The sequence below is a fragment of the Molothrus aeneus genome, chromosome 7, assembly GCF_037042795.1.
Source record: "Molothrus aeneus isolate 106 chromosome 7, BPBGC_Maene_1.0, whole genome shotgun sequence".
NCBI classification, from domain to species: domain Eukaryota; kingdom Metazoa; phylum Chordata; class Aves; order Passeriformes; family Icteridae; genus Molothrus; species Molothrus aeneus.
The window spans coordinates 29,858,848-29,886,836 of NC_089652.1; the positions used below are offsets into that span (position 1 = coordinate 29,858,848).

Sequence of the window (27,989 nt, forward strand, 5' to 3'; positions counted from 1 at the left end):
TGTTTGGACAGGCTGCTGAAAAGTAAATGCTATTTCTGATGCTCTTTACACGACTTGGTAATTATTCAGGGAAGCATTATTCAAATCATTGGTCTGAGGGCAGCAGGTATCTGCACTCCAAATGTTCAGAATGCAAATTGTGATTTTTAGAGGGTATGCTTATAATTCTGCTGAGAGTAATTTTAAATGATTGACAGATAGGTTATTAGTACCGTGCCTGCTTGGTCTTATCAGTAACATTTAAACTGATGTTTTGGTTAGAAATGTAAGTAGTGGAACCAGCATGGAATAATGAAATAAGATTAGATTTGTTTAATGTGCAGCATACAGTGTCTGATAGCCAGATTGCTCGGGAAAGCTGGAGCAGTATCATTTAGAGAATGTGCTGAACATAGCAAAGAGTTGAAACTTGACCTGATTTCTCACATTTTGACAAGAGACGACATATAGGGCATGTCTTTTGGTAATAATGTAAAGAAATGTCTGTCATGATAAAATTGATGGTCCCTGGATGTCCTTTGGGCTTCTCATAAAAGTGGCTGAGTGACTTTGTGGCAGCAGGGTACTTAGGGGATGTGGTTGCATTCCACCTTGATATGGACATTTGCTCATTTGAATCTGATTTGCCTGGCTGGAAAGCTTTAACTGCCTGAGCTCTAAGTGCAGGGGCTTCACAGAGGAGGCTCCCTCCTGCTCCTGCTGCTCACTGATTGCTCCCCAGCTACTGAATGGGATTTCTTTCTCCTAGGTTACTTGGCTCTCCTGTTCCTGTGATTTATTTTCTGGTTTTAAGTGACTTGGGATGTCTCTTCAGTGTTTTTCTCTGGTTCCAATATACCTTTCCTAAAGGTCTTTGAGTGTTCCTGTAATATGAATCATCGCTTTTACTACACACTAGGTCTTTTTGTCTGCAGGAAGGGGGAAAAAAAAAGAAAAAAGAGGATTACTGGCACCCTTGCAGATTTGTAATTTAGTTTGCAAAAGATTCATTTAATCATGATCTTTATCTGTGTGAGGCATAAGAGACAGTGCAGTTCAGGAGAGGGACTGATGACAGTGCCAAATGTTGAATTAGAAATAACAAAGCTGTCTTCTTTCAAAAAGGTATGGATGGGTATTTGTACATATTATCTGCCTTTGAAACTGGGTTTGTAGCTACAGCAGTGAAACAGTTGGATGTGATCTCAAAAAAGATGTCAAAACATCAGACTACATGTTACACTGAAAGGAAATAGGAATGCAGAAGCCTGTTCTGTGTCTCTGTACAAAGAGAGGGGTGGTTCATTTAGGGCAGAAAATAATTTAAAGCTTTTTTTTGTTTCTTTTTTTTCTGAATAACAGCAGTTATTAGTCATTAGTATATAGAGGATATTTGTGATAGAAGAGGGAACCCATTCTTTGGAAAATGCAATGTGCCATTATGCCATTTTGAATTTGGAGATGTTTCAGTGTATCTTGACGTGAAGATTAGCTAAGTTAGGAGTGAGGTTTTTGTAGTAAAATCTTCAAGATTTTTCTCCTTCAACAAGAGGTAGAAAAGAGTAAGCCAAGGAAGTGATATCATGTATCATGTACCACTGGTCTTCATTTTGTACAAAACAATAAATTTTGTATGTTTTCTTTAAATCAGTGAGAAGATTTGAAATCTCCTATTAAGATATGATTTTTTTCAACATCTAGTCTGGCCAAGGTGTACTAGAAAAAAACAATCAGAATCACCATTAGAAAATCTGGGAAATTCTGATACATGCAGAACAGTTTTCCTAAGCTGCAGTTGATTGCCCTTGGCACTTTACAGGGTTGGGCTAGAGAGTTATAAATTCTGAGGACATTAGATAAGTATCCTCAGGAAAGCCTCTGTAGTAGTGATTATTATTACAGTTATTATCCAGTCAGCAAAGTTAATGCTTGCAGTTTTTTTTAAAGCAGGGTGTATGTAATAAAGTGTTCAGTATTCATTACAAATAATCTTATCTGTTTTCTAGTTGAGATTCTAAAATCCCTTCGACTCTTTTTTGTTTCTTTTTTTTTTTTTTACAATACAGGCAGGCTTCATTAACTTGAGGTTTAATATAAAAAACGAATGTGGAATTTATTGGCTCAGCATCTTAAAGAATTTCATGTTTAATAATTGTGAAGGCATTCCATCAGATTTGTCTCTGTTCTGAATTAGTAATGTTGCTGACTTACTGTTTTAGAAGAGGAAGTCCTTGACCTACTGGGTTGAAAGAATTGTGACTGTTCTGAACCTTTGTGGGTCCTCTAGCTCTGCCATATCCCCTGTGAATAATTAGAGGTATTTGAAGGTATTGCTGGAGAAGTCAATTTGTGTCTTTCACTTTGCATATTGTCGAAGCCTCATGAATTAATCATCAGCAGGGCAAAAAATTCACTTCTTCACACACATATTTTGATGGGTCATGAGGGAGAATGTAAAGTGATCTGTAAAATATTCTACTGATCCTCTAAGTATTAAATTATTATACCTACAGGCTAATTTAATGGGAAAAAGAAGTTTCTTTCTCCCTTTCCTAACAGAAAAATGCACAAAAAAGAATGTATCACGCTTCATTACTTTCGTAGCATTTGAAGGTGTTAGAAATGCCATCACCTAATTTGCTGAATGCTTTAACAAACAATTCTGAAGACTGTGTTAAACAAATTTTGAGGGGTCTTATGTACATATTTCCTTCTATATTTTCATGTTCTTGATGGTTTTGTTTGTTTGGGGTGTTTTTTTTAATGAGATTTAACAATCTCTTTAATACTAGCAACATTTTTCAAAAAATATTATGAGGAAGAAAAAAAAGTGGGTGGTGATTTATCATTGTCTTTGACCATAAAGTTGCTAATTGTCTTCTAAAATTCTAAATAGCTGGCTGTTGGTGGTTCATTTACTGGTGTGCTAAATATTTAATTTTTTATTTCTTCTAGCAAATGAGACAGAATTAGCATTCTTCTGTGAGGAAGATTACAGAAACTACAGAGCTAATCCTGTTTCGGCCTGGTGAAGATCCCAAGAGATTGTTTTGTTTTCCCATACCTGTTGTAAATTTTCCTTATTCTGCTTAATGAGATTTTTCTTAAAGATCAATAAATCCTAGAGGATTTCTTTGCAAACAGTGCAATTCCCTTCCTATAGAAATTAATTTCTGTCAATATGCTAAGACTGAGAGAGGAAAAACTGGGGGACATAAATGACTTTTTTCTTCCTCTCTTTTCTTTTTGCTGTGCTTGGCTCTTGAGCCTCAGGCAGTGCCATCCCTGACCCGTGACACAGGTTCTTGGTGTGATCCCTCAGCACACAGTAACTGCATATGGAGGTTATAGAATGCACAGGATGATCCCATCACAGTACTAACTTCTACTGAAAATGAAGTGAAACCTCCTTCAAATGAAATGAAATGTTTTATGACAGAATCACTGGGTATTTTAAAGAACTTGAGAAGAGAATCTCTCGGTTTTAAGTCACAGCTTTACTTCTCTCATTTTATGTTTGGTCTCTTTTGTTTAAATAGTGCAGACTGGCCAGTGTTTCATGCTTTTCAGTGGTGAATGCTCTCCATTATCCTCTCTTCCAGCCCTCTTTAGCATGCTGAAAGGGACAAATGTCTGTTGGGAGGCTTTTGTGTCCACAGACCAGCTCGCCTGTTTCTAGCTTCACTTCATGGAGCCACCTTTACATGGGGGTAGCAGCTCGAGTTCTGCCAGGACATCACTGTGCCTAAGTAGGGATTGGGCATTTTTCCAAGTGGAGTGAAAGCTCATGGGTTCAGTTTTAAGAATAAAACCTGAATGATTGCATTTTTTGCAAGGAGAGGCCCAGCCTGTGAGCTGCATGTCTTCAAGACTGGAATTGATTCCTTTATGCTTTCCATGAGCCAAATACTCTTTTACTATGTGTTTGTTCTTGGTAATGCTGGCCTTTCCTACTACATGGACCAAATTAAGAATAATAGAAAATAATCATGCATCCAATAAGGTAGATATCACTTATGAAATGCTTTTCAGGGGGTACCTACATGGGACACTGTGCCCTTAAGCCTCCCCTCACTGAAAGAGGGGTGATGCTGGCTCTCTGCCTTAGCAGGATTTTTGGGCTCTGCTGAATTGAATGAGACCTCGCATGCAATTGCTTTAGACCTACACATCTATGCTGAGCTCTGGGTGAGGGCTGACAATGCTATAGCCATGAGAACTTCCTGGAGGAGTAACCCTGCCATTTCCTAGAGCTTTGATTATTGTTTTTATTGACATGTGTGGTTTCCAAAGTATCTAAGTAGAATTTCCTTTTGTTTAGATGTAGGGCCAAAGAACCCTCTGTGTCTTGTTCCCACCTCATTTTCTTCATCCATACTGACAACTCCCTGGTTTAGGCTGTTTTGCTCATCCACAGCTTTGCTTCAGAGTTTTATTCTCTAGTGAAAGACCTCTACCACTTTCTCAACTGTGATTAAATTATTGTATCTTTATCTTGTAAGAATTCCCGTGTCACTGAAGTCACATATGTTCTCCAGGGATGTAGATGCAGCTGTTGCAAAAGCAGGGGAAAAAGTCAAGGAGGAAGACACGACTTGGAGGGGAAGATATGAGGGACATGGCATGGATACTTAAAAAAAAAAAAAAAAAATTCTTTGGCAAAGTCCGAGCCATCAAAAGGCATGGCATGTCATCAAGTGCCGGGACAAGCACCAAAGATTCCTCTCTTGGTGCCCATTGAAATCGCAAGATTCCGTTTCCCTTCCCGAAAGGAAATTTCATTTGCTTTCGGGAAGGGAAACGGAGTCTGGCAAATCCGAAAAGAAAGGCTTACAAACACTCTGGAAAGGAGATAGGATCAAATGAAATGCAATTGAAAAAAGCCCAAAAAAGCCCAGAAAATCGGGAGATTTAGCATCTTAAAGAAATGGTCTGTGAGGAAAGGAGCTGCATTGCAAAGGACCAAAACATGCCAAAACTAAGCTCACAGATGTTGCAAAAGCAGGGGGAAAAGGCAAGGAGGAAGACACAACTTAGAGGGGAAATATGAGGGACATGGCATGGATACTTAAAAAAAAAAAAAAGAAAAAAAAAATCTCACCCAAAGTCAAAGCCATCAAAAAGCATGGCATGCCATCAAGTGCAGGGACATGCACCAAAGCTTGCCAAAATTGATCCCCGCTGAAGGCCAAAACAGAAAAGAAGGACTTACAAACACTCTGGAAGGGAGATACCATCAAAGGAATTGCAATTGGAGGAGAAATAAATGAAAATTATGCATTATGTATGCCCTGATCAATTTATGCCTTCTCTTACGTTCTCTTTATGTCCAGGCAGCCTCTCTGTTGCTGGTGCCTGCTCCCCAAACATGGGCCCACCTTCAGCACTCTTACACTCTGTCATGTTTGCAGATTTATGTGGTTAATGCAAGTTTGTGCTCATCTTCTCAGACAGTTCAGGCTGATGCATTGCACTCCGGACTATCTCATCTTTGTTCAGCCAAATTTACCATAAGGAAGGAAACTTTGTAAGAACAGATAGTGTACCAGAGACATCAGTGTGTCAGGCTGGCCTGCCAAGGCATCTAAATGGTGTCTGTCAGCACATGCAGGCTCTCACACTGAGCATGACTGAATTTGGTCTCCAGCCCTTCCAGACAGATTTGGATTAGTTTTGTGATCCCTTTTCTTTAAAGCATTTGTGTTTGAAAGAGTCACCACATTTTAACAATTGTCCTTTCTGGGCTTGTGCAGTTCCAAACCTGCAGTGTCACATCAAGGGTGGTACAGTGGCAGAGCAATTCTACAGCATCAGGGAGAAAAACTAAATGTTCTACTGCAAATAGTCAAGAATGAATGTGCTGGCACTCCAGATTAACTTCTCTCTCCAAGGGAAGAGTTAAACTACTGCTTTGTGAGCTCAGTTCACTCTGGCAATGGCACTTCATTGGCTTCTTTCTCCAGCAGCACAGTGGAGCCTTTTGTAATGCTCTCAATGGCCATACTTGTAAACTGGTTTCTTCCTGAAGTGTTTTTCTACTGTGTTTATTTATTTATTTATTTTATTAAAGATTTTTTGGTGACTTTCAGTAATGCTTCTTTCTAGTAGATCCCACAAAACCACAGATAATAACTGAAAACTTGTTAGGAACGTGCTGTTCCAACTTTTTTTTTTTTGGTGGGATATGGTACAGACTTGTATCAAAGTATGTTTGGTTACAGGATTGAGTACTGAATGAAATCTCTGAACACTGGCTAATAAATTAGTAAAAGACTGAGATATCTTTGCCCATGTTGTTTTGAAATCCTCTTTCTGTTGTAGGAAATCCCAGAGCCAGTACTGTGGTTTGTTATCCTGGCAGAAATCATGAACTGCATTGGTTTACAGCTGCTTTTAATCAGAGCTGCAGTGGGGTAAGTCATTCTGCTTTGCCAGTGGTCTTAGGCATTGTGGGGTTAATAAGGATTCCTGTTACAGTGGGATGTTCTTGGAACCATTCACCATTTTTTTTGTTAAACAAAAGAGCAATATCCAGAGAGGAGTCTGAAGTAAGATAAAATTTACCCTGGGTATTTACACTGCAGTAGGGAAAGGCAGTCAAACTGGAACCCTGGGGTGCTGTGTCAGGCTTGGCTGTTTCTTGGAGAAAAAAATCACTTCAGAGAGACTGGAGTTTTGATTAGGAGGTGTGAAAGCTGAAGAAGAATAGAGGAAATTCTGAAAGAAATTATCATGAATAGGAAGAAGACATAACAGTGTAAGTAAATAAACAGCAAAATTTGCATATGCAACACTCTTGGTGCAGAGATACCAGAGCAGTGCTGCTTTCTGTAGAACTAAAGGTATAAATATGGTGCTTTTTCATAATTTTGGAACTGACTTAATGAACTGCTCCAATGGGCATCTTGTTTTTTCTGGCTTTGTCACATTATACTTTCTGCATCCAACAGTTTTAATGATTTTTTTCTGCCCAGAGGTAGTCATGTTGCCTATTGAAGAAGCAAAGATTAAGAAAAATCTGCTGACATGGACAGTTGAGTTGACCAATGACATAAAGGAGAACTCAAAGATCTGATAAGCACCACTTTTACAGTTAACTGCTTTATCTGATGTAAACATTGTGACTTAAAGGTGATCCAGAAATATACTGTAAGCGGTGGTGTTTCTCCTTCACTCCCTGGCAGTATTTAACATCCCCTGACAGATCACTTACTTAAAAATGAGCCTGCAAGTAGCAGTCCAAGAGTTCTCACAGCCATGATGGGACATCCATGGCCTGTCCTTGGGAAGTAATAGCCACAGAAATCCAGAGCGTCCAAAGATCAAGAAGATAAAACCAGAGCATAGGATGCTCATTCTTGGTCTCCTGTGACTGGTGGGATCCCAGATAGAGAGTGGGCAGATGACTGGAGGCATCACAAAAGCCTGAGGCAAATGCACACTTTTGTTTATTGAGCAGCTTGGACTGAGCTCAGGCTTCCTGGCTGGCAACTGATCCCCCTTCCATTGCTTCCTTTCCATAGAACTGCTCGGCACAGATTTGCAAGTGATTAATGAGTCAAGGAAAGCCCAGTAGACAACTTTTGTTGCTTTTCATTTTATCAAGATATTGACTTTTCTCTACTCCCCATTTCTTATTGAGTCAGAGACACAGACACAGCTTCCAACGTTTCTCCAACCACTTCCCTTTGCTTCTTGCTGCCACTTCTGGTTTGCAGTGCCTTAATGGTGAGGTTTGCACCTCATCTGATATGCAATAGCAGCGTTTCCTGTGGCAGTGAAGGCACACTTTTTAAAATTTGTTTATGAAAAAATATGCTTTGATAGGGAGACTTTTTCTACACTGTAGCTAATAGTGCACAACAAAGGCTCTTTTCTTGCTTTGCAGGAAGACTTGCACTGCAGGACAGCACTGTCCTCCAGTCAGTGGAAACAAAATTGTTTTTATCATAATGCTTTGAATCTTATAAGGAAATGAAGGAGTTACATCAGGAAAGAAAAAAAAAAAAAACCAAAAAAACCAACCAAACAAACAAAAAAAAACCAAACCCAAAACGGGCAGTAAAAAGCCAAGACCTATTGCCACGAACTCTTTGTCTGCAGAGAAAGCCACCAGATGTCAGCACAGCCTGTTCTTTGCTTCTCTAAAACCTCTGCAAGCCAAGAGATGTGTCATGTTTATGAAAAGTGCTTATCTGTGAACTGGTTTAGCCTGTGAAATCTGTGCTAGGGTTCTGGTGATGAAAGCTGAGTCTTTCCTTGCAGAAAGTATTTCTTTTCATATAAAAATCAAAAAGCGGCAAATTGAACTGGTTTCAGTGCTTAAATTCCTCTTGTTAGAGAGCATCCTTTGCAGAGCCAATTCCCAGCGTATCTAAATCTTTGCATGCCGTGAGGAGGCATTTGCAGAACATTCATTTGAAGAATTGTCTGGAAAAGATCAGTGTTAATTTGCTGAGGTTTTGTAAAGTAGATTTTAAGTATGCCTATTTCTTTTAAACACAAGGAAAACCATCTGGAACAGGCACACATGCAAAGCAGAGCAAAACATCTTCAGCAACACAGCTTAAACACACAACAAATGTATCCTCCATGCTTCTGACCCTAAGCTCCCACTATTTCCTCCTTGTAGTGCAAGAGCTGAGGAGAAGCTGGTACTGCATTCTGCAGGCTGTGCCTCCTGAGCTGCCATCAGCTGAGGTGGGATGTGAGTTTTGGAGCCCAAATCCAAGCTCTGTGCACAGCTTTATGCTGTCAGTGATTAGAGCATGCATAGATGCTGCCTGGTTAAAAGGCTAAATTTGAATTTTTGCAGAGGGACAAGGTGTGACAGAGCTTTCTGCAAAGATTCCCATCACTTTTCTTGCAGCAGTTTACAGGTGCCAGGGAGGTGTCAAAGAGAGGGAAGTTAAAGTGGCAACTAGAGCCTGGGTGACGTAAAATTTCCTTCCTCCTTTTTTGGGCTGCTTGTTTAGCTCCTTTCTTCTAGCCTCACACACTGGTGTCATGTTAGGGGTTTGCCACAGCTGCTTCTCAATTCCAAACTACCACTAGGACCCTCAAACACTGCTCACATTCTGGAGGTGATGCAAGAGAAATTGCAGCTGTGCAGTCTTGGGCTGTGTGCAGGGGAAGCCTGTGGTGTGCAGGTTGTCTGGGAGGTGTTATTCTTGCTTCTGTCCCTTCTGCACAGCACTGAGTTCTGCTTTGCTGGGGACCAGGACCTGGTCTGGAAGCTTGGCACACATGGCAGATAGAGGAGAGCTGGGTGTTTAAGTGTTTTATGTCCCTGTAGATGTGGTATTTTTGATCAGATATGGATTGTAACTTCTGTTTGTTACCATCCTGTCCCTCTGATACCAGTAGATTCATTCCTTTGTAGTGGGACAGGAGCAGCTAGCCAGTAGAGTAGCACTTTCAGCTGGTAGTGAATACATTAAAGGGCTCAGTGTGACAGATTAATGTAGGAATTTACCTTTGTCTGTCCATTCTTGCCTTCTGGCAGGTGACTTACCAGGTGTTGTGTACCAGGAATGTCAGTGAGAACTGTAAGAACTGCTGCTGTCTGCCCTCATTCCACACCTGAGTAGGTTTAATTCTGCTTTCTAACCTAAAGCCAATGGAACATCTTCTTTAAGAACAGTTTGGGAAGCCCCTTTTCTTCAGTGCAACATGATTTTTAAAATGGAAGGCATGGTGTTGGTCTGATTTCAACACTACTTTGAAGTCACATCTTTGTCTCTCTGCTTGTGTTTGGGTGTTGGTCTCTTCCTTCAAGTTACCAGTGACAGGACAAGAGGAAATGTCCTCAAGTTCTGCCAGAGGAGGTTTAGACTGGATATTTTTAAAGATTTATTCACCAAAAGGGTCATGAAGCTTTGGAACAGGCTGTCCTGGGGAATGGAGTCACCAACTCTGGAGGCATTTACAAGACTTGAAGGTGTGGCACTTGGGGACATGTGGGACATGAGGGATGGGCTTGGCACTGCTGGGATAACGTTGGACTCAATGATGTTAAAGGTGTTTTTCTGTGCCTCTCTGATTATGCCCATCCAGTTAGAGGGCATCAGCTGGCTTTGGAGTCAAAGAGCAATCTAACCATGATAGCATTATATCCCAGCAGTTACCATCCTGGCCATTTCTTCACAACTATTCCCCTGCCCCAGCCCTCCCAAATCAAGTACAACTAGTTTTGCAGAACACAGACTTGAATCTTGCACAGCAACTTTGTCTTCTAGAGTGCTGAACAAGACAGCTACTTGAAGGCAGACATCTGGCTGCAGACAGCTCTTTAAGGCAGCAGGAGCTGAAGGTAGCTAATTGTAGATCAGATATGGGAAACAGGTAACCAGAGTAACTAACTGGCTGAACAGCAGCTGTAGTGCATCCTCCAGTGCTGAGATTTCTAAATCTAAAGCAGATTATCTTTCTAGGAGGATGCACTCGTGCCACTTTAAGTCTCTGAAAGGTTTCAGTAATACTATGGCTTGTGGGATGTGATCCTCCTGACTGGCTCCAGACAATGCTTATTTTTAGTCTTTGATTATGAATGTCCTGCACATGCTCTGCTAACAAGAGCTGTCCCTAATCATAGATGGTATCTGTGTATTCTGTGCTCAGCTTTAAAATGTGTGTGGTTCTCACAAACACAAAAAAAAAAACCCAACTCGTGCAGAAATTCTGCAAAACTGATGCTGCTTATTAAGGCACAATAAATAGATCAAGAAAACTGTCCTAGTGTAACAAATCTCATTCCTCAAACCCAAGGCACAGTCTGCAAATCCTGCTAGCTCAGTGTGGGAAATTTAGAGCTCAAGAATAACACCAGGTTTTGTTGCTGATTGTAGCTGTGCTGGCCATCTTGGAGAGACTGAAATATAGGAAATATATTGCACAGAGGTGCTGAAGCAGGTGCATCCTCCTGAAGATTCAACCATAGTCTGATATATCACTTTGTGAGTAAATCCCTTAAGAGCAAGAAACCAATTGCACTGTTTAAAGCTTCGTATTATAAAACTGAAGGAGTGTACCTGCAGAGGTTAATCTTCAGCTCAGGAATTTAAATGAACTCATTAAAATCAACTTACAAATTAGCTCATTAAAATGCAATGCTGCAGATCCAGAAGTTGGTTGATCTGGCATGCTACTTGTATGAAAAAGTGACTTAAGAAGCAGAGAACAAATTTATAGTATTAAAACTCCATCTTTCTTTGCAGTTCCCACCTGGAACACCTTCCTTGAACTCTGTATCAACAGCACTTTCTATTTAGTGAATTAAGCTTGTTTGATCCTGTGCTACAAGTGCTGTATAATATCAGTAACCCCCTGTAATGAAATATATGTCTGCACACACTTGTGCCCTCTCACACTCATAGGAACTCTGTAATTGAGCCCTGGCACCACGGGTCACAGCAATGATCATTTTGTTACCTTGATAATGAGATTCTACAAGCTGCTGGCTGTAGTGGGTTTTATTTCTTAGTGATTAAATTCTAGATAATCACACTACTCTACTACTGCCATTAAAGTAATGGTTTTGTTTGGGGGGAGGCAGGAAAAAAGACTCACACGAGCTCTGATATAATTATGTAGATCTGTTCAGAATATCTTTATATAACTACAGAGGCCAGAGATTAAAACTGGCCTTACTCTTACAGCTCTTCATTTGGTTCTTACACATCCCAGAGGCACATAGTAGGCAGTACAGAAAATAAAAATACAAAGATTTTTACATTCAAGCTATATATTCTGCAATAAGATACATATTTTTGTGTGTGTGTGTACATATATACAGAAAGAGAGAAAAACTTCAAGTACAAAACCAGTTAAATGGTAAATTTTAGGCTAATCTCACTGAATGTCCTATGCACATCAAAAATGCTTAAGGAAAAGATAACTGAAAAATCCCTTACTTTCATTTTCAGCATTCCAGAATCAGAAGAAATGACTCAAACTGTTGTGTCCCATGTTTTAAGGACCAGATGCAAACAGAGGGCATCATGTGAAATGCTGTTCTGCATTTTAAAGGATTTGTTTTGGTTTTCAAAAGGGATGGTGGCTGGCTGGCCAGTCTGTTGGCACAGGCATTACCTGGAGACACTTGACCAGCTTTTTTCTTTAGATGCTGTAGAGCTGCGGTAGCTGTGGGGATTTTGAGCTGGCTTGTCTGTCCCTTTGGGCTTGTGTCCATCTGAAAAGCACCATGCTGACTCAGTGACTGCCCCTCTGCTCATGGAAACTGTCCCTTTGCCATGGGAAAGGGTTTGTAGGCATGGAAGTCTTGTAAACAAAGCGAGGGTGCAAACCTTCTGCTGGGCAGAAAGGTGAGTCTTTAACCTTGCAGGACTCAAAATAAACCATTCTTTTCCCCTTGAAGACAATGCCTGCCAGCCTGTGTAAGGCTCTTTCTCTGCCTCCTAATCTTTTTTGGCCACCAGACAGTAGTCTTGCCTGACCTAAAGATGTGAAAAGAAACCTAGATGGGGGAAAAAGGCATTGAAATACACCATAAAGTGTGTAAACTGGTGCTTTTATCTTGTCTTTGCTTGATGATGAAATGGAAAAGAAAAAACCAGGCTTGCTCAATCCAGTCTTCCCTCAAGGATGAGTTAAACTGGAGTGGGTGGAATTATATTTAGGTGAAACTGTCTCAAATCCATGTGGAAACTTGACCTATCACCTAACCAGAAATAAATAGTGTTGGGTTATCAGTCTGCTTGGAGAGTGATTTGGTGAGGTGCCAATCTGGGCTAAGTTCTGGATGTGGATGGGGAAACCTAACAAACTCAGCTTGCTGAGGGGGACTGTGGTAAGGAATGGTACCTTCACCATGTTGTCCAAACCCCACGAAGACAACAACAACAAAATCACCTTATTATGCAATCTAGGCTTTCCCCTCAGAAGCAGCATTTGGAGATTTTACTGTAAGTGTTAGGCAAGAACTAACAGTCAGTATCATCACTGGCCACATGAGCAATATTTGGAGAATATTACTCACTGTAGTTACTTGAGGCTAAACAGGGAATTCTTATGAGTCTCTGTCTGTGTAGAACTCTTCCAGGTTATGGGTTGTAGCAGGGTTTATGTGCCCCAAAGCTGATAATTCCTCCTGCCCTTTTGGGGGGAACAAGTACTTCCTTGTCCCACAAGCTGTACCTCATTTTGGTGCTGACAGCTCTTGTTTCTCAAAGCAACACTGAACACTAAGTGTCTTTTCCTTAACTGTAGGAAAATGAAGCTATTCCAGGCATGTCCTTGTACCTGACCTTACTGAGGTAGTCTTCTTGTGTCATCCCAATTGCTTGCTTCTAAATGAGCTTTAGTGAATGGCTGTCCATTCACTGTTTGGTGATTTGGATGTCCAAAACCTAAAGAATTTATCAGAATCATAAAGAGTAAGAACTTCATAGAAAACAACAGGTGAAACACGAAATTAGGACAGAAATCTTCTTTGCCCTGTGCCCTGTCCATAGTGGGTGTGAAGTCAGAAGAGCATTTCAAACCTGCTTTGTGATCTAGCAAGGGACTTTTTAAGGTGTAAGGCAATTAAGGACTGTGCCCAAAATGTACATGTTTTCATGTTGTGGTCAAGACTTGATGATCCCTTTGCAGGACTGTTCAAAGATCTTATTATTGCTACTGAAACCAGTGGGTTTAGAGCTGCTGTTTTGTTTGCTTAAATGGGAATGTTCAGGTGACAGCCATTTCTAAAAGCTTCACCCTATTATTTGATGTAAGGCCAGCTGGAAGGCCTTGGTTTTCTCCATGTAATTTTGTGAAGCAGCAGGCCTTTCCAATAATTATCCTCGCTCTATTTCAATCAAATACTGCTTGAAACTTTGGCTCAGTGTAACAGAGAACATGCAGCAGTAACTGTCCTCTCAGAGCCAGCAGTGCAGACCAGACGTCTGGTACTGGGGATGTCTCTCTCTCAAATGCTTTTATACTCCTGGAAAAGGTGCTTTATTTCCTCAGCTTATAAACATGCATCAGGCACTGCTTCCAGGACCAGAAGTGCTGGCTGTATTTGAGAGAACAGGGATACTGGGCTTACTGTCAGATTTGATGATTTTAGTAAAATCTGCTGTCACAGTAACATGAATATAGCTGTACTGACTTGTCCACAGAGTTCACTGAGGAGAACAAAACTAGATGCAATTGATCTTTCTAAACCTCACTGCCTTGACTGATCCATACACTCAAGAGGCAGGGTATCTTTGCTGTCATAAGCTCCAGAAAATCTGTGCAACCTCGTATTAAAAAATAAAGGCAATGAAATTTGTGAGAGCAGCTAGGAAAGCAACTGAGAAATACTGGTTTGGGGAGCTGCCAGGCAGCACTTCCAGTGACTGATCTGACTAACAGAGTCCATCAGTTTCCATGTATATTAGTGCTGCTAGCTCGGCTCTCACAGTCACTTTTAAGGCAATAATTGTCCTAGCAAATCAATATAATTTAACTACTACTGTCTAACCTAGTTTGATGACCATCCATTTTCTAAAGTCACCAAATTTTATTATTTTATCAACAATACCATTATACCAAAACATACATATATTTAAGAAAAAGAAACACCTTTGAACCTAGAAATGTTGATAGTGCTTCGAAATCCTCAAAGCTGGGTCTGTTAGACATTACTGGAGGTCTCCCCACTTGAGAATTCCCCCGTTGCGCTGGGCAGCACAAATTTGACATATCTGCCCTTTTCCCAGCCCCTCCTGATTCTCAGAAGTCTGTGCTGGATGCAGGGCAAACTGAAGATGACTCTGGCTATGATCACAGTGCATGGGACCAGCAGGGTGAGGGTGTAGGTCGGGGGCAGGTAGAATTTGTACTGGTTCTCATCGAAGGCCCTCGACCAGCCGTACGTGAGCGTGTGCAGAGTGCTGATCACCAAGGCAATGAATCCAAGGGAGGACTGAAAGGAAAAGAAAAACACACCAGTTAGCAGAGTGCCTTGTGCCTGGCTGTCTTCCTGTATTTCTGACATCATTTTCTAAGTGTACATGACACAGAGGAAGCAATGGGTATTCCTGTGTTTCAACAAAACATGTCTGGAACCCTTTCCTGGGGAGAGTGCCAGACTGTGCTTTTCTTTGTCTAATCAGAGGTTAAGTGTGACATTGGAAGCTCAGGCAGGAATTTCCCAGAAGGTGCTGCCAACTCAGCAGAGAGGAGGGCTCCTGCATCCTGTGAAGCAGCAGCCCCCAGCCCCAGCCGGGCAGGGGGGCACAGGCAGCTCCCAAGGGCTCCTCCCGAGCTGCAGCTGCCAGCTCTGCCCTGCCAGCTCTGCCCTGCCAGCTCTGCCCTGCCAGTCCCTGGCTGGCTGAGGCTTCTGACCAGCAGCATGAAGCAGCAGTGATGTGGCTCTGGAGCACAGCTGGCACTGCTGGAAGTGAGTGAAGCCACAGCTCCAAGCAGAGCAAAGACATCTTCGGGTGACTGGTGTCATCTACAGGAAAATGAGATTGTGCAGAAGTGCTCTGTTCTGAGGAGAGCAACAGCCCTCAAGGGTTTCCTCCTCTGTCTTAGAGATCTGTGTTGGTTCAAAGGCTGTGTGAAGAGCCCTTTATCCACTCAGGGAGGCAGCAAGAACACAGCCCCTGTTCTACAGGCAAGAACTTCCCCCAATTACAGATGAGATCATGCTCCCAAGCACCCACAGAGACAACACCTCCTCCTGAGTATTTCCAGCTCCCTCTGAGGGTTGCTCTCAAAGACAGGTTTTAAACTCTTTCCCTCATTGAGGGCTTCCTGCCAGCATCAGAGGTGGTGGCTCCTGAGCCTGCCAGCTCCCACTGCCTGCTGGCACGCAGCAGCCCTGGGCACTCACTGTGTTCTCCTCTGTGCAGGCCTTTGCTGCTGTATTTTCAGGAAAAAGTGCAGGTGGAGCATCTTACTCTGCTGCCCTACTTTGAATGCTTGGTCTAAGCCTGAAATAACAACCAAATTTCAAGATGCCTAGACAGGGAAAATTTTGCTAATTTTAGTTAGTCCCTAACTTAGGGAAGAAAGCCTTTCAAAGCCAAAATATCTGTATTGGTGCAGAGATCAGCAAGAAACACAGTCTTCCTGAAGATATGTCCAGGAAAGAGGACATGGCAGGGAAATGAGGAACCAGGGCAAGATGGGAGGAAGGACTCATCATCTTTTGAAAAAAACCAGTTTCATCCAAAGAACTACTCAATTCATAGATTCCCCTTCCATTTTTGATTGCTGTGAAACAATTTAAAAACCCAGGCAACTTTTAAAAATGTACCATGTTATTACCAAAAAAACCAAACCAAGACTCCTCTAAACTTCAGAGCTAATCTTTTAAGCAGCTGAGGGGACTGGGCAAGGGAGGGAAGGAGAGCTCTAAAATGTGCTACCAGATCTAGGTACTTCACTTTATCTATCTGGCAGTCATGTGGGTGTCAGTGAGTCCTGCCAAGGCAGGGTAGGACTCCTCTCTGTGTTACAGCTGAGCATTACTCAAGGTCATGCCAGGAAGAGGGAACAGAGCTGGGAACTGAGCCATAGTCCTGTGTGCAAGCCCACACTTATCCTTTTTTTCATGTCCTTCTTACCAGAAGCTGTGTCCATGTCCTAAACCAAAATGGTAACAAGCAGCAAACCCAACAGGGTCAAGATTAGTTGCATTTGGAAAATTAGGGAGTTCGCTGAAATATGCTGTGGTCACAGTTGAACCTAACAGCAGGACCTGACCCACAGATCATCCATCATTTATAGTTCAAGATTCTCTCCAACAGGCAAAAAACCCCCAGGGTGGCAAAAGGTTTGAAGTACCAGATTAGGACTCATCTGGCAAAGCAGGGCAGGGGAAAGGGGACAGAGTGAACCCAAGAGCAGAAGCTTTCTGCCCTGGGCAGGGGGTGCATTCAGTCAGCCTGAGCAGGGCTCAGTGCATCTCTGCTCAGGCAGAGATGTCAGAGCTGGAGATAATTACCTTGAGCCTCTACAGTTTCTCTTTAAACAGCTGCTGGGACTGGGGGAGAGCAGGAGAGAAAATTAATAGGACAAAAGGTGACAAACCATCACAGGCACTCTGTGACTGACCCACCTTTGTGTGTGGATGGTGGGGATGAAACAAAAAGGCTAACTGGCTACAAATACATGGCAACAAACACATGGCTAAGCTGTTGTGGCTGGAGCCAGGGCTGGCAGCTCCTCTGGCAGCAGCGATGGGCTGATCCACTTTTACACAAACGAGGAGCTGCCTGGGGTGAGCAGAGGGGCTCCCACTGCTGATGCTGGCTGAAGCAGCCATGGCTGCACCCCCCAGACAGCTGGATACAGCAGGTCTGTAAGTGCACAGAGCCCAGAAGTTTTAGTTTTGCTGATTGGAGCCTGGCTCAGTGTTTACAGCTCAATATACCCTCAGTGTGTCACAATGCAGAGCCTGCTGAGCAGCCCAGGGGGCCGATTTGCCAAAGTGCTTGCTCTGGTACCACTCCTGAGCTCTCATTGATCCTCTCTATGCAGTTCCTGGCTATGAAATCTTTCTGGGTTTTGTTTTCAACAGTGGCAGAGGCTTTTTTTTGTACTGTCACAACATGGGGAGTGTGGGGCCATCAGCCCTACAGGGTGTTAAAGCTCTCTGAAAGGTCCTGTATGAAGACAGTATTTTCCTGATGCAGGTTTTGCATGTATTTTCTATTCTGCATTAATTCTTCTACCTCCCCCACTTCCTTGGTGCCTGCAGGCTCCCTGTAACACCTCAGCAAAGCTGATCCAGTCACCTGTGGCTCATTTAGAAATGCTTGGGCAGCACTGAAAGCAAAGAGCCCCTTCCTGACCCAGATAAGTTTTTGACTTGTGCAGCCATCAGTACTATGGAATTATTAGCTCAATGGAAGCAGCTCTGGCCCCTCACACTGCCTCAACAGGAGGGTTAGAAAAGGTCTGATTACAGATTCTTTACATCTTATGCTACATGAACTATGAAAGAAACCAGGTCAATTCAACCTTCAAATTCCACGAGGGCTTCTCAGGATAGGAAGGTAAAGGCAGTCATACACATTTTTACTTCTCAGGCAATTAGAGTTGATTTGTAAATCACTGGGGAATGTTAAAAATGTCTGCTATAAGCTGAATTACATACAAATCATCCCTGTTAGCCAGTGTTTCAATCCCGTACCTTTTCTGTTAAAACTGGACACACAGGGGAACTGTGTATCCAATTTAACTATATTTAATTGAAATTTGAGTATGTACAGGAGCTACTGTGAAAATTAACCTTTTTTCCTATAATTCTGGCAACAATACAAATGGGATTTTCGACCTGTCAGGCAACAGATGTGTATTTTAATACTGTGGCAGTATATGGCACTAATACAGGTGTACACACTGGCTGCTGGAAAATGTCAGACTTGGGAAGTTCTGGGTAAGGAGGAGACTAAAGTGACTCCTGAATTTGCCTCACATGTGGCTTTTGGTACAGCATCTCTCAAACACCGTCCAGTTCAACTGAGATGGGAACAAATTGCTGCATTTTCTGAAAGGCATCTGGCTGGGGCATCTGCATTTCACCTCTTTTATGCTGCAGAAGTGCTAGAAATCCCAAATATTTGAGAAAGCAGCCTCGTGCTTCACCCCTTGTATTTACACTGTGGCACTGTGCATTAATTCAGGGAGGCTCACTCTGAGCTATGTGAATGCAACCTCAGGAGCCTGGAAGCAGTAGCTGTGGCTGCTCTTTTAATTTCCTCGAGAAAGGCACCACCGACTTATTGAGGAGTAAATAATTTAAAAGATTCCTAATTAAAAAAAAAAAAGTAATATGGAAGCTAACATGCCAGGAGATCTGTAACCTGCTCTTTTTACATGGTATTTCCACAGAGAGGCACAGTACCAGCCGTGCCTCTCCTGCCTGTGATCAGCTGGGAGCTCGTGTCACACTGTCACGCTTTATTCCATGCAGACAGAAATAGAGGTGAGTATCTTTCCATGAACTAAGCCAGCCAGTTCCCATGTGGGGCAGCCAAGAGCTATTTTGGAACTGACCATCATGAATTTGTCTGGTCCCAGTGCTGACATAGCCTTGGAAAGGCTGGGAAGGGGTCCCAAAGGGCAGATGGGACAGTCGTGTTACACGCACGACCTGCCACGACAGTGTTTGTGTTACATGACACAAGGCCAGCACCCTCCAGGACAGCTGCCAGGCTGCCTGGGGAGCCAAAGGGAAATGCAGGGACTTTCAAAGCCTCCTTCCAGGCTGCAAGGAGATACTTCCCTTCGTTTGGGATTCCTGGTATGAGATGTGCAAGTCAGGACTGATTTATCCGGTGTCCCAGCAGCTGCAGCCGTCCCCTGAGACACGGTGGTGAGAATTAATATGCTCCCATTGTCCAGTCTGAAACAGAGGCTTAAAGCCAGTCTCCCTTCTCCTTGAGGGATGATCTCTTGGGGTCAAGCTCTCCTGGTGCAGCTCTTCTACTCAGTGTAAATAATTACTGGCTAACCCACAGCAAGAGGGGAAAGAAGACAAACTGGATTGCTCGTGTGGTGATTAGGGCACTTGTGGGAGAAGCAGGGGAGCAGACTTCAAACTCCTGCTCTAATGAATATTGAATTATTTATATACCCCTGAAGAGCTTCAGCAGAGCTTAACAGAGGCTGGATGATAGATATTCACCTCTGCATCCCTGAGCCCTGCCCTCCCCTTTGGAAGGGTTAGGTGGTGCAAAGGGAGGCTCCACAGGGGAGCTGCAGGGGAACGGGGTCCTGGGGGGGCTCACACACCTTGGGTGCCACAAGGGTTACAAAGCCTGGAGCATGCTAAGCAGCCCTGCTGTAGGAGGCACAAATAACAAGGGGTTTTAGGGCTGTGGGATATGACTGTGACACAGTGAGTGAAATCTGGCCTCAAAATTGGCTTTAATGTGCAGGGGATACTTGAAAGGTTCATTCTCTGGTATCTCCATTAATGAGCCCTAAGCCTGGCTCCAAATGCATCCCTGAAAAAGCTGCAGCCAGTGAATACAGTGTCTGTGAAAATCCCAGGGGGTAGACTCAGGTCACCAAGGGAATTTGGCCCTTGGGAGCTTGGCTATCACTGCAAGTGGGAGGAAGGCTCCTAAACCACTGGGGAAAAACTAAATCTTTTCTGCAGGTTTTAGAATTAGCCATGGCCTTTTCATTGAAATCATACCCAGCTCTCTGTGCTGTGGGCTCTGGCAGGTTACAGACCACTCTAAGCCTTTTTGAACTTATCTATTGAACACCTGGGTGCATGCAAGCTCTGCCAAACCTGTTTTTCCCCTGCACTGTCCTCCCAGGCTCTTGCCTTTTCAGCAGCTCACTCTCCCTGAACACAAGGGCAGATCTGTGTGCTGTAGCCAGCTGTGCCCACAGTGAGTTCCCTGCCTGCTCTCCACAGCCTGGTGCTGTATTTTCCCTTGTATTCTCCCTTCTCCTGAGAAAAGCACCTTCCTTTGACAGGACAAGCCCTGTGTGAGAGCAGCAAAGCCCCAGGACACACCACAGCCCTCTGGCCCTCTCTGCCTCTGGGTCTCACCCCCTGGACCCTGGAGGGGTCTGTGGCTCTGGGGTGCATGGGGAGGCTTTGCTGCTGACACCAATGCACAGCTGCCCTGCCAGAGCAGGATGTGCAGGGAAAGCAGGTCAAGCCCTACCCTGTCTGTGTGAGGGCCTGACTCTGATTCTGCAGAATCACTCTCTGGCATCAGCAAATATCGACTTTACCTGAATGAAACTGAATTCCCTCCAGTTGAGAGAGTTTGCGATGGATGGAAGTGAAGTGATGGCAAGTAACGACAGCAAGCCCAGGGCAATTATTCCAACAGAGATATAAATCTCCATCCTCCAGACTTCCTCCTCTACCCAGATTGTCATCTTCTTCTCCATAGCCTGGCATGACAATGAAGGTTTGTTAAAATGGGGCGCTTAGGGACAGAGGAACTGAGTTTTATCTGTTCTGGTTTTGGAAGCAGGTTTCCTGGATGAGCACTGGGTCCTGTTCACACCTCCAGCACTATTTGCCTGTTTGGGAGATGTGGAAATGCTCTCTTATCCCAAAGCCATTTGGCCAAAGCTAGACCTGATTTGAAGCCTGCTGGGAAGAACTGCTGAATGCTCTCAGCTCCCATGCCTGTAACCACAGCAGCAAGCCCCAAAGTCACATTTGGAAAGATAATTACAATGAGAACTCAGTTTCAAGCCATGAAAACAAATAGAGATGCTTGAATATGCAGTAGTCTCCTAATAACCTTTGTTTTAAGTGCATTTAGGGGGGAAATTGTTCATGCTAATGGAAGGGAAGATGGGTTTTATACTGCATGGCAAAGAGGAACATTTAGAACCGTCCTCTTTAGCCCATTAAATGGGTTTAATTCACTAAACAAAGATGTTGCTAGAAAACAGGAGGTAGAGGGGAAATGAACACAGGATGCTTGCCTGAGATTAATGTGCAACTGTGGCACTTGAGAAGAATCTGCTCAAGGCTGGAGCTGAGAGGCTGGGAATGGTGTTTGATGGATGCTCTGAACAGCCACTGCTGCCCAAACCAGCCATCCTGCTCCCCTCTGCCCCCACAGCTCCTTCCCTCCTTTTTGGGACAAATATTTAGAATCACTCAGCCAAATAGCCCAGCACAGAAATCAGAGGGGTTGTGGGGTAATCACTTGATCACATTTCCCCTCAGCTGCACAAAGCCTGTGCCATCCCAGGAGGGAGCAGTGAGGAGCCGTGAGAAGCCAGGGGCAGGAAAGAGCAAATCCCATCTTCCCATGGTACTACAGAGCCAGCTGAACTGCCTGAAGGCAGCAATCTCACACTGGATAAACACTGCTGAGAGTGTCCATAAAGCAATAAAGTCCCTTTCCATTTCCTTGTTCTTATATAACTGGCTCTTCACCACCATTTTGTTAAACTCCTGCAAGCACAGGGTGATGAGGACACACAACCCTCTCTGGGTTATGACTTGGTTACTCCAGCAGGCACAATTATGAACATCAGTGTGAACAAACAGGGATCTCCCAAGATTTTGGGAGCTGAAGGGAACTCTACTTCTCCTACCATTGGATTTCCCCTCGCCTAGCCTCTGATCTAGTATCAGACACACCAGTGCCAGGCAAGGCTGGTTTCAAAGGCTCGTTGGTGTTTCTGGGGAGCAGTGGCACGGGAGGGTTGACCCTAGCCCTAGCTGTCACTGCAGAGGGAGCTGTGTATCCAGGGAGGTGGCAGCTCCTGAGCACAGACAGGCGAGTGCTCAGTCTGTGCTGTGCGGCTGACCTGTGGGGGAAGCGCTCCTAGAGAGCTTTTTCCCACTGCCCCACACCTCTGGAAAATGAATGAAAAACCCAAGATATTAGGCCCACCACCCAAGATGTGCATGAGTTCAGCAGACCCTTGCAGGTGCTGGCCTGAGGAGCACCCCCTCAGGCCTGAGCAAGTTACCTGCTTGACGGCCGTCTCGATTAGCAGGTAGCGGTGGGAGCGGCGCATGGGCAGGCACAGGCTGTACACGGCGTGCAGGGCTGCACAGAAGAAGCTGAGGAGACCAATCTGCTTCCTGTGCTGCAGCCACTGGTCCAGCCAATCTGGGAAACGCCTGTACTTGGTGCCGTAGTAGAGCTGGGAGCAGGCTGCCAGCACCCCGGGCAGGTAGACCAGAGACAGCATGACGTAGGAGACGCACGGCAGCGTGGTGTTGACCACCTCGATGGGGATCTTGTACAGCTTGTTCTTCTGCTCCCTGATGTAAGGGTGGATGACCTGCCGGATCAGGTTGTAGGTGAAAAAGCAAAGAAAAAGCCCCAGAGCCAAAAAGATCGGGATTTTCCAGGCTGGCAAGAGGCGCAGGGGAATGTTCTCGATCTCACAGGCTGATGACATGCAGCCCATGTCCACGGGGGTGAATCCCATGACTTGAGCAATTTCTGCTATGGTGTGCTTGGCTTCTTGGTTATTTGAGCAGATCAGAACCTGCAACGAACAGAAATACACGCATAGGGTAAAGAAATCAGGCTGCTGGGATCGAGTGCATCCAGAGGGAATCTGTGTCACAGGGAACCCATGTTATTCCACTGAGCATCACAATTCCTGAGAGGATTTTTGAGAGGGATTTACCATGGCTGCCAAAGACCTCTCTCCTGGACAGGTTTCCTTTCATGCATGTACCGCCAGTTTGTTTCACTGGCTCTGTTTAGATAAACAGACAACTGAGTAATACTTTTCACTTAGGCAGATGCTCCAAGGACTACACAGTGTGAACTGAGTGAAGGTACTTAATTTCTGAACAAAGAAATGCAGAAGCTAAGGGGTGGTCTCTGGATGCCACAGCCAGCACTCAAGACTCCTTCTCCTGGAGCCTAAGGCCATTTGCTGATGCTGCCAGACCTGAGCTGGGATTTAGCCCTTGCTGGAAGAAAACAATACCTGCTTATTTCCATCCCTGGCACCCGACTGCAGCGTCCACGCAGAAACCACATTAAAGGCCTTTACCACGGTGCAGGCTGGGAACAGGGAGGCCAAGTACTCGGCGTTGGATTCCTTGTGATGGTTGATCTCCGTGTTGTTGCTGACATCCACCAGGATCTTGCCCACCAGCACATCAGCCAGGTCACAGAGTGTGGAGTAATGCTCCCTGAAAATGGCCACAAAGATGACATCCGCTTTCTTCACGGCCTCGGCCTGGAAGGTGACCTCTGCTGCAGCAGGGAACAGGCTGGCTTTCCGCTTGGGGTTGCGGCTGCCCACCACCACCCTGAATCCGGAGCGCACCAGGCGCACGGCCAAGGAGCGCGCGAAGTCCCCGCTGCCCAGCACGCCCACCGTGCGCCCGGCCGGCGCCACAGGGGGGCTGCGCTCGCCCGCCGCGCTCCCGTGGCCCAGCAGAGGCTTGGCCATGTCTCCTCTGGACATCCTGGCAGGAAAAACAAGGAGAAACGCAAATTCACTGTGGAGCTCTTCCAGGGACCCAGACCATGTCTGGGGTCACGGGGAAAAATGTCACTTAGGCTGCTCGAACGTGGTTTTGGTCCCAGGATCTATTTGCCAAACCCATCAGGAAATGTGCAGTAATGTACAGGCACCACTGGAGGGGCACAAAACACCAGGCTGGGTTGGAAGGTGAAGGCTCTTATAGAGGTTTCCCAAGGTTGTGTGATCCAACACCTGCTGGATGCACTCATCCATCCTCTGCTGTCCTTCATGCTGGCATCTCACTCTGCAAAGCCAGGCCAACACTGACAGCAATCAGGACCAGAAACTCTGAGATTCCCATGGAGCTACCAGATATCTCCTAAAGAAGGGGTCCATGAAGATCCCTGAGACTACATCTGGAAAAGCTGGAGGGGTGCTTCTGATTTGCCAGAGCAGAATCAAGGCAGAAAGTCAAATTGAAATGAAATTGTCCTGAAAGTGGTAAATGAAGAGAGTTTCAGCCCTTGCCTGTCCCAATATTTGGGTCTGGCAAGCACTGTTTGCTTCAGCTCTTTAATGAGTAATGAGAACTTACTCGTGACATTTAAAAAATATATTAAAACATGATGGGATTTGCTCATGGAAGATCTTGATGAGCTTTACAAACGTTAATGAATTTTGCCCTGTAACAGATTAGATATTGAGGGCATGGAGGGGTTTTAAGCAGATCAATGAATTCACAGGCAGCACAGCAGCTGAACCTGGAGGTCAGAAGAAACTTGGGCAGGGAACTGCCAGACTGCTCATGGGCTGTGTCAGTGGCTCAAATGTGCCTCCTAACTTAAGGGACAGCAAATTTACCCTAAAGGAATGGCAAATTCCTGAGGGTGAGATTTTAAGAGGGCTCAGAAGGCAGGCCATGGAACTTACACACCAGGACATCTGGCTTTTGTACTGGCACACTGCTAGAGAGTATAATAAAGACTGTAATTTACAGACTTGTGATATACTGGGGATGGAGAAAATTGGTTTTGGTGGAGTGCAGTCTTGCCTTGTACCTGGTCAAGTTCTTTCAAAGTGAAGGTGACCATTTGGATGGGGTGACCTAGTCCCTGGCACAGGTGTGTTTTTCATAGGCTTTTGGAAATGTGCTTCACTCAAGGCTCTTCTGGGATTGGCACAGCAGTGGTGCAAAGGGGAAGGGCACTTCTGCATGAATAGGTACCAATGGGAAACAAAGGGTGAGAAGAAATAAATTATTTTCATAATGGGAATAGGTTGCCAAGGGATTTCCCTGAGGATCTCTGCTGTTCAACATGCTCATAAGTGATCTGGGAAAGGGAGTGAATATTGACAAGATGGTACTTGTGTGTAGTGATCACAGAATGGTTCAGGTTGGAAGGGACTTAAACATCATCTACCCCTTGCCATGGGCAGGGACACCTTCTACTCAACCAGGCTGCTCAAAGCCCCATCTAACCTGGTCCTGAACACCTCCAGGGATGGGGCATCCACCAGATCTCTTTACAACCTGTTCCCATGCCTCACCACCTGTACACTAAATATTTTCTTCCTAATATCTACTCAAAATCATTTAGGACAGTCAATCTTTCTTGTGAAGAATCTGCAAAAGGATCTCCCCATTCAAAGTTCCTGAGCACCAAAGTTCACTACAGATGCTAGAGAGACATGTCAAGAGCTGCCTGTGGGCATAAACTCCCCTAACCATATATACACTTTAAGGAGCTGTTAATTTGTTAAAACCACTCAGAAAAATGATCAAAGGGTCACATTACTGTGAAAACACCAACTTAGAGGTCCCTGGCAGACAAACATCAAAAACAGCCAAGTTACTGGAGGAGATCTCTCACACAGCAACCAGGATCTCAATCCTGCTCCTCAATGAAAACCTGCAAAACACCTTCAGCAGATGGACTTTGAAACTAAAATTCACTGTCCTGGGTACAAACCATCATGGTTTCAGTGACAGTGCTGTTTCTATGGCAGAGATCTGTCTGCTCTCCTTGCCTCTCACCATGCACCACCTTATCCCAGAGACCCAAAAATGCTCATGGAAGAAGTGCCAGCAGGGGGAAATAAGTGCCATAGAAGTGCATGGTGATTTCTTCCCCTTCAAAACACATGTCCACTGTATAAATATAAAGATCAAACAGCATACTGCGGTTCTGCTTATTCCACTGGAAAAAAAAAAAAAGGGTGGGGGGAGAAAGGGGCCACAGGGATGACTTTCAGATCTCTGTCTGCAAAGATACTTTTGTTTTTTTTTTTTTTTCCTGGTCCCTTATCAGAAGCTTTATCACACACTGCTTTACTTTTTAGAAACCTTGCTTCACCTAAATGTACCCATGTCCAGAACTATTTGTTCTAGGGCCAATGCTACTGTTCAGAATAATTAGCTTGCTCACCCATAACCCCCTCCCCTTTTCCACCACCTGTGCACACAAAATATTACCCCAAAATAAAGAAACACATCTCTGGCTCACAGCCATGGGGGGAGAAATTAGCATTCAGGGTGACAAAGTGATTGTTACCCACAGACTCATTTCATAATCAATTTAAGGCACCTCAAAAGTTCTCTCGGTGGTCCCACTGGGATGTAAATGTTGCTGCAAGCAATTTTTCTTATACTGTGTTTCCTCTGTCCTGCAGCTGCCACTGAACATGTAGAGAGATGTTGGCAATGTTTGGAGATAAACATCTTTGCTGTCTCCAGTTATTTTGATTAAAAGGGATGACAGAATTAAACAGCCTTTGAAGTCAGCAGGAGAGTTACAAAGTAAGAAGACTCAAAATGTTTTCTGTGAATTTTGCTGTGATTATTTCAGTCATGCTGAAAGCACTGGTGGGGCTTTGGAGCAGGACTCATCCCTGTTGCCAGCCCATGGACGCATGGTCCCTGTTGCTGGCTGCTGCCTGTGGGTTGCATTGCTGCCATTGCCATGCACTGAAATCCTCCTGAGAAAGGAGGGGAATATGCCTCTTTCACCATGAACACATTTCACTGAGACAAGCACTGTGGTCTCTCCCTAGCAGATGCCTGGCAATGGACTGTCTGATTAGGCAACAGCTTTTCTTCACTTCTGTATCTCTGGGGAGCACACAGAGCCCCCCTCCTGCCACCACCCCTGACTTACCGTGCCCACACTGCTTTTTCTGCACCTATGGACATGTCACCTGATTGAAATTCTCCCTCCCAGAGCTAATTCCCCACAGCAAGGCCAACTCATCCAGAGTGGGTGCAAAGCACCATGGCCAGGATGCTGCAGAGGAGGCCACGAGTGAATATCATGGTGCTTAGACATCTTTAGCACCTCCAGACTTACATAAACCCCATTTATTGATGCTTGTCAAGCAAACTGCATCCCTGTTGAATTGTAGCACGAGCAATTCAAGGAGATCAGTTTCTTACAAAGGAAGCTACAAGATGATTTAAAGCACAGCCCAGTGGGAATAAACAAACTCCAATTCTAACTGGGCAGCAGTTCCTCATCTAAATTACTGAATGCAATGTACAGCTGCCCTTCAGCTCAGCTGCTAATGACACCCTTACATCACTGCTGTGTCCACTGCAGCACACTTGCTCCCATGTGCAGTTCAATGACTACACCTGCTGTTAATTGCAGGGCAACAGCATTGATGGGCAGTGAGGAAGATGTGTTCCTTTATTTTGGGGTAATATTTTGACTCTGCTGGGCACTCTACAAGAACTGTCCAGAAGGCAACTTCTGCCCCAAGGAGTGGGATCAGACAGACAGCAGCTGCATGAAACGAAGCAGCCAAATCTCTGTTGACCAGGCAGAGGGAGGGAGGGGTTCTCACAAAAGAAACACAGGGATAATCCTACATATTTTACACCTGAGGCTTGGCAGAGGCTGTTAGCTTAGGCTCAGTGCCAGGCAAATAAGGTTTTTCTGCCTCTCTGCCCACACTGAGAGGCCTCACTCAGGTTTTGCAGCAGGACAGCCGTCCTGGATGGAGCTGGCCTGCAGGAGCCCACTCAGGTGTCCCTGGGCTCACAGCAGAGTCAATCTGCTGAGCAGATCATCCCCCACAGCCACTGGGGAACAGGCACACTTGTTATCCTCTTTCAACAGACGTCGGGG

The 27,989-nt window shown here is 44.6% G+C and overlaps 2 protein-coding genes across 5 annotated transcripts in view; one reads left to right on the forward strand and one right to left on the reverse strand.

Moving 5' to 3' along the window:
- Nucleotides 1-26,647, forward strand: part of C7H2orf76 (chromosome 7 C2orf76 homolog) — a 35,670-nt gene extending 9,023 nt beyond the window's left edge. Inside the window, exons 6-7 of one of the 2 annotated variants that reach the window (XM_066553969.1) lie at nt 6,301-6,392; nt 26,536-26,647. In XM_066553969.1, the coding sequence (XP_066410066.1) occupies nt 6,301-6,392; nt 26,536-26,553 (110 nt within the window). In that variant the 3' untranslated portion in view covers nt 26,554-26,647. Of the gene's footprint in view, nt 1-2,934; nt 6,068-6,300; nt 6,393-26,535 lie in introns of those variants that run through there. The other variant, XM_066553970.1, reaches the window with a different exon arrangement.
- On the reverse strand, nt 11,559-25,005 carry STEAP3 (STEAP3 metalloreductase). Of its 3 annotated transcripts, XM_066553831.1 has the most exons (5): nt 23,380-25,005; nt 22,399-22,926; nt 20,686-20,850; nt 14,675-14,896; nt 11,559-14,226 (listed from the first exon to the last, which is right to left on the reverse strand). In XM_066553831.1, exons 1-5 carry the CDS (start codon nt 23,863-23,865, stop codon nt 14,146-14,148), a joined length of 1,482 nt encoding a protein of 493 aa, XP_066409928.1. In that variant the 5' UTR covers nt 23,866-25,005; the 3' UTR covers nt 11,559-14,145. The 3 variants fall into 3 exon arrangements, with proteins under 3 accessions (XP_066409928.1, XP_066409926.1, XP_066409927.1); XM_066553829.1 differs by lacking the exon at nt 11,559-14,226 and having other exon boundaries at nt 14,470-14,896; XM_066553830.1 differs by lacking the exons at nt 11,559-14,226; nt 20,686-20,850 and having other exon boundaries at nt 14,470-14,896.
- Nucleotides 26,648-27,989: the final 1,342 nt, after the last annotated feature.

What these genes read in the sequence shown, in the direction of transcription:
- STEAP3 (XM_066553831.1), bottom strand. Translation starts at nt 23,865, where the DNA reads ATGTCCAGAGGAGACATGGCCAAGCCTCTGCTGGGCCACGGGAGCGCG. An exon ending in CCAGGGATGGAAATAAGCAG is followed by an intron (nt 22,927 to 23,379) that starts GTATTGTTTTCT and finishes TGTTCGTTGCAG; the next exon opens with GTTCTGATCTGCTCAAATAA. An exon ending in TCGAGACGGCCGTCAAGCAG is followed by an intron (nt 20,851 to 22,398) that starts GTAACTTGCTCA and finishes TTGTCATGCCAG; the next exon opens with GCTATGGAGAAGAAGATGAC.